This window comes from Saimiri boliviensis, chromosome 2 (assembly GCF_048565385.1).
Source record: "Saimiri boliviensis isolate mSaiBol1 chromosome 2, mSaiBol1.pri, whole genome shotgun sequence".
NCBI lineage: Eukaryota > Metazoa > Chordata > Mammalia > Primates > Cebidae > Saimiri > Saimiri boliviensis.
In genome coordinates, this window is record NC_133450.1 from 125181179 (window position 1) to 125199563 (window position 18385).

General features: G+C 36.0%; 1 protein-coding gene across 7 annotated transcripts in view; it reads left to right on the forward strand.

Annotated features, from left to right (window-relative positions):
• WDR72 (WD repeat domain 72) overlaps window positions 1-18385 on the forward strand; it is a 236366-nt gene that overhangs the window by 153963 nt on the left and 64018 nt on the right. For all 7 annotated transcript variants that reach the window (XM_074394220.1, XM_074394219.1, XM_039462965.2 and 4 more), the window contains 2 exons: window positions 909-988; window positions 4506-4701. In XM_074394220.1, coding sequence (XP_074250321.1) covers window positions 909-988; window positions 4506-4701 — 276 coding nt within the window. The remainder of the gene's footprint in view (window positions 1-908; window positions 989-4505; window positions 4702-18385) is intronic.

The following is an 18385-nucleotide window of genomic DNA, read 5'->3' on the forward strand; positions in this document are numbered from 1 at the left end:
TGATGCCACAATGTCAAACATATATCAATATATTAATTTAAATAGACAATTATAGTAACAACTTTTCTGTTTGCACAGGCCCTTACCATTCTTCCCTATCTCAGTCTCACAATCTGGCACTTAGATAACAGACTTTGGCCATCAGAAAGCCTTATATCATCGATTGTTCATTATGATTATAGGTACATTTTCAATTAATGAAAAGGCACTTATTAAATGCTTTTTTGTGTAGGGAACTGCTGGACACTCTATGAATCAATTTACATAGACCAAGCTCTGGCTCATTCTTAAAATTTCACACTGAACATTAAGGCAAATAGATAGCAAGGACATTGGAGAGGGCAAACAGAAAAGAAACAATATGTTAACAGAATGAGTCAAATTAAAACATTAGTGCTCTACCTATTCATCAGAGTGATATAGCTGGGTAAGGACAAATTTAAAAAAAAAAAAAAAAAAGTCTTTTATTTTGATTTTACATGTGATACAGACTAATTCACGGCAGAGTAGAATTTCAGAATTTGTATGAGTAAGGAACTGTAAGATTTGGTGATCTGTCTTGGGTCAGCAAAATGAACAAAAGTGCGTCTAAGCTGCAAAAAATCAATTGGATTTGATGTGAATATGTTATATAATTGTTAAAATTACACATAAATTGTGTGTGCGTGTGTGTGTATAAATGTACACCAATAGATCTTGACTCTGGCTGTACATGTATATCATCTGCAGTACTTTGGCAAAGCATTAATGCCTGCCTCACCTCTATCACAGGATCCGTAAAATAAAAATCTCTGGAAGATTTAACTTGGCCAAAAGCTTCCCAGGTGATTCTACTATGCAGCCCATGTTAAGAGCTATTATCCATTTTTAATACTCTCAAGATATAAATGTGTTCTGTGTGTTTCTAGGAAAGAATGCATCTCATGTGCCTGAGGCTGACCTTTCACTTTTGAAGCTAATTTCCTGTTGGAGAGACCAGTCTGTGCAGGTATGATATAGTTCACATTCACGAAGTTATTGGAAGAGTTCTTTTTTGCTGCTGTGGTTCATGGATACCCCCCTCTATCTGAAAATACGAAGACATGAAAGGCCAGCATGAGTAGAGTGTTGGGGAAAATGTTTTTATAACAAAAACACTAGACATTGGAAGAAACAAGCAGAACACATGGGTTCTTATGCATCTTCATGATGCTGTATACTATTTTACAGTATTTTGCTCTTCTGAGGTGTTAATAGAACACCACTAAAATTTTTAGCTTGCCTATGACTCAGTAATACTTTTAGTTAATAAGCATATATTCCAGATTCGTAGCTGACTCTTTCTAGTCAATGAGTTTGTAAATCTTATTTTTAATCTCTGCACATTGCCTCATAAAAGAATATGATTCTTTTATACTTGTATATCTACCTTTTGGAAGAAATTTATTTATATACATTGGGAAGACAGTTTTATAGCCATAGAGCTCAATTGTAGCTCATTATTAAAATTACAAAGTTATATTAAATGCCATATAAATATTTTATATTTTGTTGGAGAAAATTCTATTTCTATTGACTACCTGTAAAATCTATCTACTACATTCATAGAGAGACTCAAGTATTGATAGTTATAAACTATCAATAAATTATACTTTCCACAGTTTATTTTTGAATATCTACAAATCTGTTTCAATTCTTCTAGTATTTATTTAGTGCCTAATCTATTCCAGATACTATAATACCATTATCACATACTTAGAAGACACAGCCTTTCTCTCATCTCACACTGATTTAAATGTATATTTTGAATTTCTTTCCAATTGGATTGCATTCAGTATTCACTTTAACTGTTGTGGCACTGAGTACCCCAGTCATCATAGTTAATCTATTTTATTCTATTGTTATTTCTGTTCCTCTTGTTTCTTGATGATATTCATATTATTACTCTTATAATATGCATTTTTGGTGACAACTATGTTAAAAAAACAGTTAAACTGAAGTCATGACATGCAAATCAAATAATTAGAAATGTTAAGTGAAATTACATAAATTCCTATATATTTTTAAGAAAGAATTATTGTCCAAGTTGTATAGGATATTATATTCAGTGGGAGACATGACACTTTAGATCACAATTGTGGGCATGTTTCTGGGGTGATAAGCATCTCAGGTTGAGAGGACAGTCATAAGCCCAGTGAAGGCGAACTACCCATTCTAAGGGATATGACATAGTCTGGACACCTTGTAGGTCTTAGGATGTCCTCCAATACCCTCCTTAATTTATAAGTATAGAAAGAGTAATTTCCATGCAGTATTCTGTTATTGAAAGCTCTTATTCTAATTTCTCTCAGTATCACAGACTTAGAATATGAAGAGTCAGAGAAGTTCGTGACTTGTCAAAGGTTGGATTTGTAGTAACTGTCACAGTTGAATTGGAAATGCAAACCTTTTCATTTATAAACCCGAGTTCATTCTACCACATCAGCCATGTCATGGAATCAGTGCTATCAAATAACATGTATGACAAAGTTAAAATGAAATTAGTTCAGTGTTACAAAATTGTTCATAATGAATAAATAATACAGTATATCCCATCATTGTGATACACATAAATCAGCATGGTTTACCAATATGATATATTTATATAGCAGTGTATGTTAGAAATACATAGATGATTGTTAAGAGATTAACATATGTTTCATCACATATCTATATATCAGAACTGGTATATATATACCAGCTCTGTCACTAAGGCTGGAGTGCAGTGGTGTGATCTGTGCTCACTGCAACCTCTTGCCTCCTGGGTTCAAGCAATCCTTCTCTATCAGCCTCCTGAGAGCTGGGACTACAGGTACACACCACTGAGCCTGCCTAATTTTTGCATTTTTTATAGAGATGGGGTTTCACTGTGTCAATCAGGTTTGTCTCATATGGGAGATGTAAATAGGCATTATTCACCATCATGATATGCTAAGTATATCTTAGATTAATGGCATATAACTGATACTCTGATGTTAAATATCTCATTACATGATATTCATGAGTAAGCACCATTCACTTGTATTGAATTAGGCAGTACTACAGGTTAGTACGCATGGTATACAACAGTGATATTCTACCATTCATAAGCCTTCTTCACTCCTTAATCAAACATATGAGTTTGGGCTGGACAAGGACAGGGGAATAATCAGCAATCAGAAAGCTGCTCCAGTATTCTCAGGAAGCTTCCTATGTTTAAAAGTCAGAGGCCAGCTTCTCTGACCCAGCAAATATCTGCCATCATAATAAGCTCCCTGCATGTCCCTGGAACCTGAAGGTCTCACATGCTACCATGACATACAAAAGAGACTGAGTAAATGCTTACATAAATATATGTTCAGTTTTTGGCCAAAGCATCTCTAGGTCACCACTCTCAGTGAGGTCCCATATCCCTAGATCTAGACATGCTTATGCGTAGACTGGGAGTAATGGACAGAGGCAGTGGCAAATGTGGAACATGGGTCGGTTTGACAGAGGGCAGACTTCTGAGGGGAAATATATATGATGTGGCACTGGAATGAGGCTAGATGAAAGGCACTGGGATGTAGGTATATGAAAGGTTTAACTGTTGGCCAGAGAAGGGTAATGGGAAGATGTCCCCAGTTTGTCTATATCAGCAGTGTTCTTTCTTTTCTCTTCCTAATTCAGCTCCTGGCCTTCCTTAGGCTCTACCTAACTGCTAGACCTTACCTCATCTTTTATCAGGAAGAGGTCTAGGAAACTGTTCCTAGCTTTGCACTGAGAGCAGAGAATATAGAATCTTGAGTAGACATGGACTTCAAAAAACATAGAATCAGGAATCAGAAGGTCTGACCACCAAGTGTGTGTAACCTAGAGGTGTCATCCCCCAGATTCTTCATTTTAAAAATGCAGAATTTGGTTAGGTGTCCTATGGCAAGTGTTCCTTTCCCCCTCCTTCCAACCACAGGTCTTTGGGCATACACAGCAAGTGGAAGACATGACTTGCAATACTTTAATCTATATAAAACCACATAGGCATACACACAATTTAGTAAGATTTATTATTAAAGTCATTTCTTTAATTTCCTGTATTAAACATAGTTTAAAGGCAGTGTTTTTAGTTAAATAATGCTTTGGAGCTAAATGTAGCTTGAGGATCTAACCTTGTCTAAGAGCAATAGAATAAATTCAAATGAATTTTCTTTATCTTCTGGTGCAAATGAAAATAGGAAAAATAATTGAAAACTCCTTTTTGTCTCAGTGTAAAGGTTAGCATTCTGGACTTAAAAATGCCTCCTAAGTATCCTTCTAGAATCTCTTGCATTGCAAAAAAAGCAATATGAGAGTCTGGGTGCCAGTTGTTGCTCCCCACATTTCAGTTGTTGTGGATGCTTAATCTAGAAGAATGGAAAGTTACCGTTTATGGAAACCTGCTCAAATTTAAATTCCAGGCTTTGGATTTTTTGCAACATACACAAGCATTTGTAATAATACTAGAAATGATTCATTTAAAAAATGCCTTACAGGTAACTGAAGCAATACAGGCTGTTCTCTTGGCGGAAGTTCAACAACACATGAAGAGTTTGGGAAAGATACCAGTCAATAGTCAACCAGTGTCCGGGGCAGAGAATGGAAACTGTGAAATGAAGCAGATGCTTCCAAGGTTGGAATGGACAGAGGAACTAGAGTTACAGTGTCTTAGAAACACTTTGCCTCTGCAAAGTAAGTACGAACTTTATCGATATGCTTTTTCAACAGAACTTAACTACTAGAGACAATCTCCAACTTATGATCGTGCAACTTAATGATTTTCAATCGTATTATGGTGCAAAAGTGATAGACATTCACTAGTCTCCTTGACTTAAGATGGGTTATGTCCAGATAAACCCACTGTAAGTTGAAAAGATCATAGGATAGGGTTATGCAGGAGTAACACCACCATAACTTGAGCAGCATCTGTACTTAGAGTGTTAAAAATTTAAGTTCACAGTGTATCGTTTCTGCAAGAGCCGAGCCAAGTGCCCTCTTTCTAACCTATTTTGCTATCAATTTCATCTTACAATTGTCAAGTGTTTAAAGAACTTTTAGTTCCTATTATAATCATAAATATTTGCTAGAAGAACAGCTTGTAGCTTGTATTATTTACAATAATGTTTTGAAATTAAGCAATTAAAAGTGAAAGCAGAATTAATAGCAATGGCTTAATAGGATCTGTATCATAGGAATACCCTAATCATAATGGGTAAATTTGTTTCTACTTTGTACCTTGATAAAAGTCATGTGCCAGTTTTTCTTTTCTGGGCATAAGAAGTATCATAAAAAATTAAACTGTTTTTATACTTGGATCATTTAATTTTATAACAAACTTCATCACTCTCACTTCCTAATGATAATGTTTATGTTTTAGGGCCAGCAAGTAAGTCTAAATTTATGTTGTAAAATGTTCTCTGATTTTTATCAGACTGTTAGCTGTTATTTAAAAAGTAAAATAAAAACTGTAAAAGAAAGTACAACTTTAATTTTCAACTTTATCAGTAAGCTTTTGATGAGTACATTAAGTTATGATGTGATTAAATGTCAGGAAAACGTTATAAATTTACACATTACAGGCAGTTAAACTGCCAAGTACTTCCACTTTCACAAAGGGTTTTCTTTTAATTTATTCAGGACTATGAGCAATGTTAGTATACATAAAATGTTGAATTTTAAAACAGGCATTATTCGTGGAAATAATGATTTCTTCTCATTGTTTTTATGAGATTACTAATTGGACAGTGTTATGTAGAGAGAGATAAAAAGGTGTATTTAGCAAAGGCAAGAGAGAATATGTTTTAGTGCCACAACAGTTACTGATGATGGTAAATTGAATTAATAATTTGATAAAATTAGATGGTTATTTTAAGTCATTTGCATGTTTGTTTTCCAAAATTAGCTTTAATTAGATCCGGTAAATTTGCTTCTGTGAAGGATCTCCTGTTTCAACATATCACACAATTATAGTTGTATTATATATTTTAAGCAAGAAGTAGAAAAATTGCTTTTTAATTAATTTTCAGTGACCACAGTTGCATTTTTGATACATACGGAAGGACGCCCACAGTGTCATTGATAAGTTTCTTCCAACTCTCCCAAGACAGCTAGTGTTATATATTCATCATGTATAAACTCAGTAGATGTCATTTCTGAATTTTCTCCTGAATCTTGAGAACCTATCTTCTTCATCGGCCCAGAGCCCCATTTTCTGGGTAAGAAATTGTTGGTCAGCTATCAAAATGAAACTTTAGCTGAATTTTCTGTTACTTGGCTTACTCATATTTGAGGTTTCACCAGATTGCACCCAATTCTGCCCCAGTATGTTCTTAGATATAAGTATACTAGCTAGGTGCCTGCAGTTCTAGCTACTTGGGAGGCTGAGTTGGGAGGATGGTTTGAGCCTAGAAGTTTGAGTTCAGCCTGGGCAACATGGCCAGACTGCATGTTTAAAGAAAGAACTGTTGATACTGTAGAATTTAGTCTTATTATGACTAAAGATATTTGATTAAAGTGTGGTATTTACTCTCTTTTGATTAATTATTGAATGGTTCTTTCTTTGCCTATGGTAAAAGAAAATTTGGGGTTAATTTGTAATAAGAATCAGAACACCAAAATATTACAGCTACTTTATATGTTGGTGGGTAAAATTCAGAATACTTTAAAAGAACAAGAACACATTCACAAAATGCTGGGCATGTATTATTTTCAGAAATATTAGCTGCAGGAAAATATTAACTACCATCGAAATTAAATGGGAGACAAATAAAATACATTGAAGAGGGAACTATCTAAGTAGTTATCATATTTAATATAATTATTGCCCTTTGTGAGAAAATGTTTTTTTAAAAAAAAGCTATTCACAAGAACTTAGTAAATTCACTATAGGAAATGTTTTTAGAATTCATTACAGTGGTATGTCCTGACTTACTCGGTAGGATTTTTTTTTTTTTTTTTTTTTTTTTTTTTTTTTTTTTGAGGCAGGCTCTGTCACCCAGTCTGGAGTGCAGTGGCATAATCGTAGCTCACTGCAACTTCCACCTCTTGGGCTCAAGTGATTCTCCTCCATCAGCTTCTTGAGTAGCTGGAACTACAGGCAAGCACCACCATGCTAAGCTAGTTGTGTTTTTTTTGTTTAATTTTTAATTTTATTTTTAGTACAGATGGGATACACCATGTTGCCCAGGCTGGTTGATAGAATTTTTTAGAAAACGAAACCAGAAAACTGTTTTCATTATTTCTAATGTCCTGAGACAATATGTAATATGATGATATAGGTGCTATTCAATGGGTGTAGTAATTCCTCAAATTTCACAGGCAGATTTACTTAGCTTAATCATTGCAACATAGTGATTTTGCAAAATATTCTTAAGGCAAATTGTATATGTTGTTTAATTTTATCAACTCTTTGCTTATTTGTCGTCTGTGAGCTCCTGTCCTTCCCCATGTTTCTTAATTTCTTTTTATCCTTTCTTGTTTTTCTTAGTGGTATACATTATTTATCAATCCTTTGGAAACTAAAAGATAATTGTTTTGCTATGTATAGATATTCAAACTTACTTCTTTTATGCTAAATGGAGTATACTTGATTTATTAGGATTATAGTAATATGGCAATAATAAGTCACAAGGAAAAAGAATAATGATTGAGTTTCTAATATATTCCAGTGCTGTGCTAAGTACCTTACAAAATTTAGCTCATCATTTCCTTTAATTCTGATGCAATCTATATGAACCCTAAGAACCTTCTTCTTACATTTACTTCTTTGTATAAAGGACTTTACCATTTTTAAAATGTTCATGTTCATTGAAGTGAAATTTCAAAGTACAACTGAAAGAACTATATTCTGAGAAAGAGAGATTCCCATGATGCTTGCTTGGTTTGTCCTGAAAAATTACTTTTCTTTTTTTAGTTTACATACAAATTTTCTATTTTTTATCGTGCATTTTAAAATAGTGTTGAAATAAATTTTTTAAAATAAGTTTATCACCACAGCAGCTATCTTTTTTTTTTCTTTCAGACAGTGCCTCATTCTGTCACTGAGGCTGGGGTACAGTGGCATGATCTTGGCTCACTGCAGCCTCAGCCTTTCCAGCTCAGGCGATCCTCCCACCTACCTCCTAAGTAGCCAGGGCTACAAACAAATACCACCACACCTGGCTAATTTTTGTATTTTTTGTAGAGATGGGAGTTTCACCATGTTACCCAGGCTGATCTCAAACTCCTGAGCTCCAGCAATCTGCCCATCTTGCCACTCCAGCTACCTTAAATGCCACCAGTGGTATATATCTTACTCTTTGAGACATACTTCCTATTACTACTCCCTTTTCAAAATGAATAAACTAAGACTTCAGAGAGGCTGTGTCTTGCCTACAGTCACAAAACTGCTAAGAACAGGAAAGCAAACCCAGATATTATCTTAAATACTGTGCTGTTATCTACATTTTTCCATACTTGCAGCATGGAAGAAATTTGCCTGAAATCAGATTGATCTAAACATTGAATAATTTATTAAGTGTTTTTCTTATATTTTTATTCTTTTCTCATAAATCATGCTTTCTCTTACCAAAGGAAATGCAGAGTATTTAATTATTGCCACCCCATAATAAAGAAAATCACCAGGTGTCTAGAACTAATTGTAGGGATGTGTCTAGAAAGCAATGGAAATCCAATGAAGTGAGAGTTAAAGCTTAATGTATATTTAAAGTTTATAATTTTGTCTTATTTTTCAGTGTTTTTATCTCTTAACTTCATAGCGTGTATTTCATTTGAGGTCTTAATGTTTGTGTATCTGTGTTTTATAGGAAAGTGGTGGATTTCATCTAAGTTTACGTTTTTATAATTACATTGCTATCTTCCTTGAATCTCTTTAATAAGAACATATACAATTAACACTTACATTTTAGGTTTAGATTCATTACTTTAAAAACAGCCATAGTTTCTACTATTAAATCGCATTTGAAAGTTATTTCCCTTTACTTTCTTTTGAATGTTATTTGGATTTGTTGTTAAACAAGTGCCCTAAATTGTTCCATTAAATAAATTGGTTGAACTAGAAATGGAGACTTTGTAGATAAAACTGTCACCTTGAAATTATTGTCTGAATTTAAATTTCATGCTAAACTGTGTCGTTGTGAAACTGATGCATCAAATATGGGTATTGCAAATAATCTTTATTGCATGCATCATTTTCAAAGACTTATCTAGAAAATAATAAAAATGTGTTTTTTGTTTACATAAAACCATGCATTTATTGTATATCAAGAAAATAAATATCCATTCAATAGAAACATTTTGGTGATCCTGCCCTGCAGAAGTACAGGCCCAGGGCAGGCTTTCTTGGGCTGCTGAGTTTTCTAGAAAGATGTCTAATTGCGGAAAGGCTTTGTGACTACCCTGCAGGGAAACTCTTCCCACACTGCCATTATTTGTAGTAAGTGTGTCTTCTTTCATTTACTCTAAGATCTCCAGGCCTAAGTGAGTACTTCTTTATGGCCAAAGAAGTCATTTAGGAAAGGTCTGTGTGGTACATGTGATCAAAGAGCAAAGAAGTGCCTTGTATGTGGTAGTGAGGTGTGAGACTTTCTCTGTAATGAGGTATGGGAAATCTTTTTTGTTTTTAAGACAGAGTCACTCTTGTTGCTCAGGCTGGAGGGCAATGGTGTGATCTTGGCTCACTACAACCTCCACCTCCTGGATTCAAGCAATTCTTCTGCCTCAGCCTCACAAGTAGCTGGGATTACAGGCACATGCCACCACATCCAGCTAATTTTGTATTTTTAGTAGAGATGGGGTTTCTCCATGTTGGTCAGGCTGGTATCTAACTCGAGGTATAGGAAATTTTTTAAGCACATTAGGGGCACAAATTGTAATGGTATCACATTTCCCATGGTTTAAGGGCAAAACACAGTGACACATGACTGACCATGGCGTCCTGGCTTGGCCCCTATGTTGGGTAGTGTATCATCAGAGATGGTACTCCAGGTGTGCCAAAGCCAGAGTGGAAAGTCCACTCCACAAAAGGCATCCTTGGTGCGTTCAGTTTCAAGTGTACCTGCATAGGTGATCTACAGATTTTATTTTGTAGTTTTAACTAAACTGATCACCAGAAAATAGACAAGAGGCTTAACAGTTCCCTGTCAAGGAACTATGGTTGGAAGACAATACGAATAATGCAAGCTTCAGAAAACAAGACGTAAATGGCATTGTCAAATTTATGCTACATCAGAAGGTTTATATCTGCGCATGTGTGTTGTATGTATATATGTGTGTATGTCTGTTAATTTCCTCATTTTGGAATTTCTATTTTGGGTGTTTAATGGACATATTGTTGATATGCTAATGGAATGTATAAGCATTTATAAACAAACATACATATATTGTTGATACATATTTCGGAGCTCCTCTTTGTTATTTTCTACAGGAAAGTATCTCACTTAAAACTTTTGGGTGTATTGAGCTAGGAAGCCACAATTAAGCAGCTATGATTGACTTTTGGATATGGAGGGTCAGTGATTTGATATTCTATTTTGTATAGTGCCTATCTCCAAAACTTCAAATAAATCTTTATGCATCACTTCTTTATGCCACTTTCTCTCTGCTTCTTGGCACCGACCCAAGAGCTGGGCATACCACCAAGAACAAACTGAAACTCTTTAGCCGAGGATACAAACAAAATCAAGTTAACCATTAAAGTGTGTCAGATGCCAGAGCAGAGACTAGGGAAGCACATCAAAGAGGCATCTAACACAGTCTTTGGGGCTCAAGACGGCTTCTTCCAAGAAAAGTTGCCGAAAGTGAGAGCTGAAGGCTGAATGGGATTTAGCCAAGCAAAAAGTCGGGGTGGGGAAAGGTAACTGTTTACTAAGACCACGGAAGCCACTTCTGCCCTTTTCTTCCTCTCAAGATCATCTGACTAAGAAATGCATGAATGAGAAACCTGGATGTTAGAGAGAAACCCATGTTTTCTTTAATTTCTTCTCTTTAAAACACATGTGTTCTCTTTTAATCTCATCGTTCAAATGCCTTCTTTTCCTAACCCTTAGCCTTCTGGAGTAACAACAATAATAATTAACATGGAAATCGTTAACACAGGTATGACCTAGTATTTATTTAATCCAAGCAGCAATCCCATAGGAACAGGTAATATTGTTATATCCACCTTATTAGTGAGTAAACAGACATAAAGAAGTAACTTGTCTAGTGTCTTATTTCCAAAAAGTGGCAGAGCCAAGAATCAAACCTAGGCTGGCTTTGAAATCTGGGTTCTTCATCACTGTATTACATTGCCTCCCAATTATCTACAATTCTCCTTCTGAATTTTTTAATTCACCAAATATTTACCAAGTGCCTTCTGTATGATAGTTGCAGATAAGTGTATTAACCCAGTTGAGGATTACTGTACAAGACAGCAAAACCTTTTGGCATAACAACAGAAAAAAAAAGAATCTCTAGAAGAAATCAATCAACAGATACTGAATACATGATCTCTACAAAGCTGGGCTGTAGCATTGTAAGTTATTCCAATAAAGATATAATTAATATTGAAGACTTTTATTTGGAATATGAATTAATAAAAATATAGGTTTTAGCAATTAAAAATTTAAACTTTCCTTTTGGAAACTGAAAGTGCCAACTGGCAAATGCTAAAAATGTACAAGATTTGGCATATACATATGAGTTGAAAGGAATAAGGGTTGGGGGTATAGGAGAAAAAGGGGAAGCAATTTAAAACTTCATTTTTATAGATTAATTTTAATTATCTAGACAATCTTATTTAAATATCAAGGTATTCATATGTTAGACAAAGACAAATTTGTATGTGATAAGCAAATAAATAATTTAGCAACTAGAATACATTACCTACTTTTCAAACGCATCGTAGTCATTTGGGTTTAATGTATATCCTGTCTTATTTTTAGCTCCTTATAAAATTGAGAGAGAAATTTCATCATTTCCCTTTTGCCCATATGAATTCTTCTAAACTTCTTTACTGTTTCTGCCCTCTCTGTATCTTCTTAAAGATTGCATCACCTTAGAAAGACTGATAAGAGTTCACTGCTCTTTTCTAAAAGTAGTTTCATCTTTCACAGAGACTGAGATTGATGATTTTCACCTTGGCATATGAAAAACTAGAGTATTTCATCATCTTTTTTCCTCATGAGCAGTCAGAATGCCAACCTGGCTCTGCCCAGAGATGGTTGGATTGAGGAATTGAGTTAAATATTTCTTTGGTAACAGTCGTGCAGGCACCACTTTATTGATTATTGTCTGCATACCCATTTAAATTATTGACAAAGAAAAAGCGATCTAGATTCTGTCACTGAAATCAGTGTGTTTTGCACTATTGTTCTCTGAAGCTGAGACTGGCCTCCCGACACTGACCCTTCAAGGACAGGGATTAGGTCTATTTATCTTTTTTCCTCCCATCACCTAGAATGGTCCCTTACCTAGAAGCTGATGATAAGTGTTTATTGAGAGGATGGATGAATGGATGGAAAGTGAGATAGTCTGTACTGAAGATTCAGCCAATTCCTAATTAGTAAGAGAAGGAGTAGAGAAGAAAAACCAGTCAATTGCTGTTCTTTAGCATCTAGACATAGTCTTGAATACACATCAAAATTTGCGTTATCTAACAGTCACTATCCTAAGAATGTGTGATGTACCCACAGGAAGCTCACAAAAAATTAAAAATACACACATGAATGAATCTCGTTTGTGGCCCTGCAGAAGATTCTGTTAGTGATAGTTATTTCACTCTTCTTTGCTCACTTTGTCATGATCTGATTTCAATTTGATATTTTTAGAGGCCTAAGCCTTGCCTGAAACTCCTCCCACTCCTTATTCAGTTACAGTTTCTCCGCAGAAGTTTCTAAGGAGCCACCGCCTCAAGCACTGTTTCCTAAGTATTTGGATTCACATATTGTGTACTGACTCATCACCTCCCTATGGACTTCTGGCTCATTTCTGACTCTTGTAACCAGCAGCCTTCATGCTGCCGGCACAGAGCCCTCTTAGGAACCCGGCTGGCTTGGGTCATCCTCCATTAATGACCCCTTCTACTTCTGAGCCTGGGAATGTGTGTGACATGAGTTCCTCCACCAAATGCAATTCTACCAGCCAATATAGATGTGTATTCATAGTTCTAAAAACAATTTTGATAAATAGAGGGACTAAATTCCTTTAGAGAAAAACGAGTGATTTAGAGAGTTTTGTATTCTCAGCAGATAGCACAGTGTCTAGTATGTAGCAATTGCTAGAGAAATGGTGGCTAAAGGAAAAATTATCCATTTGTCCCAGTGACGTTGGAATATCCCATTCCCATCAGAATGTCAGTCATCTTGCTAGCTGGAGCCTTATCCTTCCATTTTAACTCTTTAATTTACCTGCCCAATTTTCAGCCTTGGAACAATTTGCATAATGTCAGAACATTTCTTATTAAGCGCTGAACTATGTCTCAGGTTCAATGTTAGGTGCTCATATTTTCATTTATATTACTTTCTATACTCTTTGTATAATCTTCTAAAATATAGTATATTACCTGGCACTTTAATTGCTTGTTTATTTGCCTTTCTTTCTTACCTCTCTGAACTCCTTGAGGGCAAAAGTTGGCGCTTATTTATCTTATGCTCCTAGCAGCAAATGGACCACATGGTGCATGATGGGTGCTCATTAAATGTTTGTTGCCCGAGTGAGTGGATGCGTAATAAATGACAATGACAGATATCTATCAGAGAACTCTGGTCCAACGCAAAATGAAAGAAATGCTAAATAATATGTTAATAGTCTGTACTAGAAAGAGAATGGAAATGGTGATTATAAGGATGATGGTTTTCTTCTAAAGTGTTATTCCAGGGGCACTGCTTCAAATTTATCTACTTTGTTCAAAAGCAATTTATCTGTCTAGAGAACCACCAGGAAAAATTAATGCTGACAGGTATTTGAAGGCAAAAACCAAGGCAGAGTACTTCATTTTCAACCCCCTGAGAATAAACTACAAGAAATGAAGACAGTACAAAGAAGAGTTGTTAGTTCTTTCTTCCACCTGCTACAGATGGGCATGGGCCCTTTATGTATATCTGTGCAGAATATCTGTCTTCCAGGCGGGCAGCTGTGCCAATCTAGGGACAATGTAAAAGTGCTCCTTGGTAGCTGAATACGCATAAGAACATGGTCTCTATAAAATTCCAGCGCCACATGTTTCTTCTCATTAGAATGAGGTGTCTCGAAATTTAAAAAAATGTAATTGTAGTGGATCTCAGTGCTCTCAATCCTAGCCAATATTTTGTAATGCTCCCTTGATAATCTTAAAATTCACAAGCAATATAACCTACCTACATACAGCCTTTATATACCATTTAAAGGGGGGAAAAAAAAAGGAACAGTAAGTAACTTATAGTAAAGTATTATGTGCAAAATCCTGGGCATGACTACACTAAAAGATATAGTAACATGCTGTTATATAACATGCTGTGGGGTATATAAGACCACTGCTATTGATACAGATGTCTATGCGTGTGTGTGGTGGTGCTGTCAGTGATCTAAAGGGGATTTTCTTGGCAAAATTCTGGACAGTAGTAGGTAAATATGGCCGTTCCTTAATATACACGGTAGTGGCCTTCTTAGAAAATTCAAGGTATACTAAAAGCCTTGAAAGATTCCTCCGTGGTTATATGTAAAACAAAGTTATGTTCTGGAGTTGGGAAATTACACACAAAGCTTTTCTTCTCACCAATGTTCAGTGGAATATTTGAAAACCAAGCAAAACAATTATTCACTGTGAAGGGTGTTCCTAAGCATTTCAGGCCATCTGGCATCTCTGGTGTCTGTCCACTAAATGCCAGTAAGTGTCTCCACAATCACTGAGAAACCCAGTCCCTCACTTCGGCAGTTTCCAAAGCCTTCCTCTAGGGGGCAGTACCAACCCTACCAAGAACTGCCTTAAAGAAAGGGATTCTAGACATTCCTAAGGTCTTTGTTTCTGTCCTGCTCCCCTTTAAAAGTGCAGAGGGAGATAAAACCAAAAGAGTAACTCACACTAATTCAAGAAGTTCCTTTTCTTTCACTCCCATGTTTGGTTTTTCCCTTGTATACCCTTTCGGTATCATAGCACTGCCCAGTCCCTGTAGTAAACCGTCTGCAGTTCTGTTTCCACCATTAGGAAAAGGGCTTATTTATCCTGTTCATTCACTTTCATCTTTATGTCCTCACAGCTTAGCTTTGGGCCTAGCAGAAAGTAAATACTGTTGGCTGATTAAAGGAAGAGTATATGTTACTTAGTAACTACTAAGCCCTGCCTAAAAAGCTCATCAAAGAAAACTGTAAAATTTACAACTTATTATTTTACGCTACAGAATAAACAGAGTATATCTTAGAATTTTCATATTAGATGGGCTGGTTCCCAATCTGTAAACTGAAAGAGAAAACTGGAAGTGAGCATAATGGATGGAAAGAGATACACAGATAGGTTCATGTAATCTATTTATGATGTGATTAGATTTATGATTGGGAACATAATTTCAAAATGTGGTTTACAACATGCTAATTTTTGATACATGTTATCCTTAAAGTCCAATAGTCCATCAGTATTTAAAGTGCATTGACATTAGTTTTTGAGAACATCCTAATAGCCTTTCACTTTTACATACATGGGGTATGTCCCTTAGTATTTCTGGACCAGAATATAGAATAACCAGTCTGATCTGTTATCCAGCTAAGTCCACTCATCGACTCACTCTACCTCTTTTGAATATATTTTATTAGGTGCTTTGTTTTCCAAGTGATGTTCTAGAAATCTGAGAAGAATATGATGTGGTTTCTACCTTCCAAAAGGTAGAGAGAAAGCTGTAAATATAGTGAGGACACTGTGGTATGAGACACTAACATTCACATTGCTGTAAAGCCATTGAGAGCCACAACTGCCTGGGAATGATTTTTAGGGGCTTCACATAGGAATAGACAGTCACATGTGTGTTAGAGAATAATTGTGTGCCAAACATGAAGAGATGTAGTGCTAAAATCTTCCTTTAAGAGAGGACTCCTTTCCCAGATGTGAGGAATGTGGCTATTTGACAGCTTCCAGTTGTTAGTGCCTTCCACATCAGTCCCAGCATTGGATCAGAGGTCACACTCTTCCTTGGACAATGGCTGAGCAAGATGGTGATACAAGGGCCTCACCATTTCTGGCCCATGTTGACCTCTTTGACCTCTTTTCACAGGCATCCTTTGCTTTAGAGTTTCTGTTAGGCTGATAGAGACTGAATGGGTAAGAGAAACTTCTCTCTACCCTCTGGAGCTATGTATGATAAGTGAGTCTGCTGAAATAGATGACAAATTAACAGGAGAAAAGGCCTATCAATTTATTACATGCATGGGGGCATCACAGGAAAGTAAGTACTCAATCGCCCAATTATATGGTTTGGCTCTGTGTCCCCACCGAAATCTCGTCACGAATTGTAATCCCCATGTATCAATCGAGGGAGGTGATTGGATCATGTGGGCAGTTTCCCCTATGCTGTTCTCATGATGGTGAGGGAGTTCTCATAAGATCTGATGGTTTTATAAGCATCTGGCATTTCCCCTGCTTGCACTTCTCTCTCCTGCCACCTTGTGAAGAAGGTGCCTGCTTCCCCTTCACCTTACTCCATGATTTTAAGTTTCCTGACGCCTTCCCAGCCTGGCAGAACTGTGAGTCAATTAAACCTCTTTCCTTCATAAATTACCCAGTCTCGGGTATTTCCTTATAGCAGTGTGAAAATGGACTAATATACCCAGTGATATTTAAAAGCTTAAATATTCTTTTTAACAGGAGTGAGGGAAGTGGGGGATGTAGGCACTTTTAGAGGAAGAGAAATGATTTTTAGGAGAGGTGAGTGAGATATTAAAGTTCACAATTTATGCAATCCTGCTTTTGCGCTCTTTCTTTCACAGATGTTACTTCCCAATAAACCTGTTGCATTTCTAATTTCATCTAACATCTGCTTCTGGTAAGACCCAAGCAACAACAGTTGGAAAGGGTTTGATGCAAGAAGGGCATTTGAGGCAAAGGGAATAACATAGGGACAGATAGTGACGCAGGCCAGTATGGCATGGTCAGGAGATGGGATGATTTTGGTGAGGACAGGACAGGAGAATGGGGATACCCCAAGCTGGGTCCAGAAGGTGAGACACCTGGAATGAAAAGGTCCTGCTGTGGAGCTTTCTTCTGAAAGAGAGAGAGCCATTAAAAGTTACTTTAAGAGAAGCAAGACACTTTCAGTGCCAAGAAGAATGTGATAAAAGCAGGAGGTGCAAAGAAATCTTGTGTCCAAATGTCACAGTATCTTTCTGTTTAATGTTTTATTTGGAGAGCAGTATTTATTTTTCTTAATTTTTAAAATTACCTTACAATTTTTTTGTCTGCCTTCATAAATGTAGCTTATTTAGATGGCCCATCAATACTCCATGTCCTACAAGGAGTAAGAAATTTTGTTCACATTACGTAGTGAAGGAAAAGTTTGCCTCCTGGCTTTTAGACCAAACAACACCAAATACCCGTTAAGATCATCAAAGCTCAGATCTCACTAGTGGCACCTTCTGAGTGGCTGTGGTTCTTCATACCAATTTGAGGTTATTTTTCTTTCTTTATGTTTGGTCATTATCTCAGTTTCCCATCTTCTTTGAATCACCTTTTAAATTTTTCCAATTTGTGTAAATTAATATTTCATCTGATTTTTCATCTCCTCTGATTCATCTGTAATCATTTATCATTTGACAAGGTTGGGGTTCATTGTCAATTTTTCCCTTTCCTTTTTATTGTATGTAATTATGTAGACATTATTAGCCTCCTTCTCTACAAATATCCTTAACTGAAACATTAAGTAAGACCAGATTATTAGGTGTTTTCTCTTACATATTTTCCAGGAATAGGATATATTATCTACCTTTATCATTTAAAAAATTTTTGATCTAATGAATAGAATTTTAGCAAAGCAAGGTAACTTTGAAGTGTGCTTTTCCATGTGTTTATATTAGTATTCAGTGAATAATTTCAAAGGTTATACTTCACGGTCCATCTCTTTAAGCCATCTCCTTAATTCTAGAGTCATTACATCACCTATTTCCCTTATGCCATTGACTTATGTTTCTTTCAACTGCTGAAATGTGGCAGCATCGTTTATTTTTTATATAACATATGCTGTACTGTGAAACAGAAATTAATGACGAAGTACCTATAACACAGGACAGAATTACCTGCTCACCTGTGGTTATCAGTAACATATTTATTGTCCTATGCCTGGGATTCCCATAATGCTAGAAGAAAAAAAATTGTTTAAATAGACCTTTTTACCCTGTGACCGGGAATCTCCAGGTGTTGGTAACATCAGACATCATAATA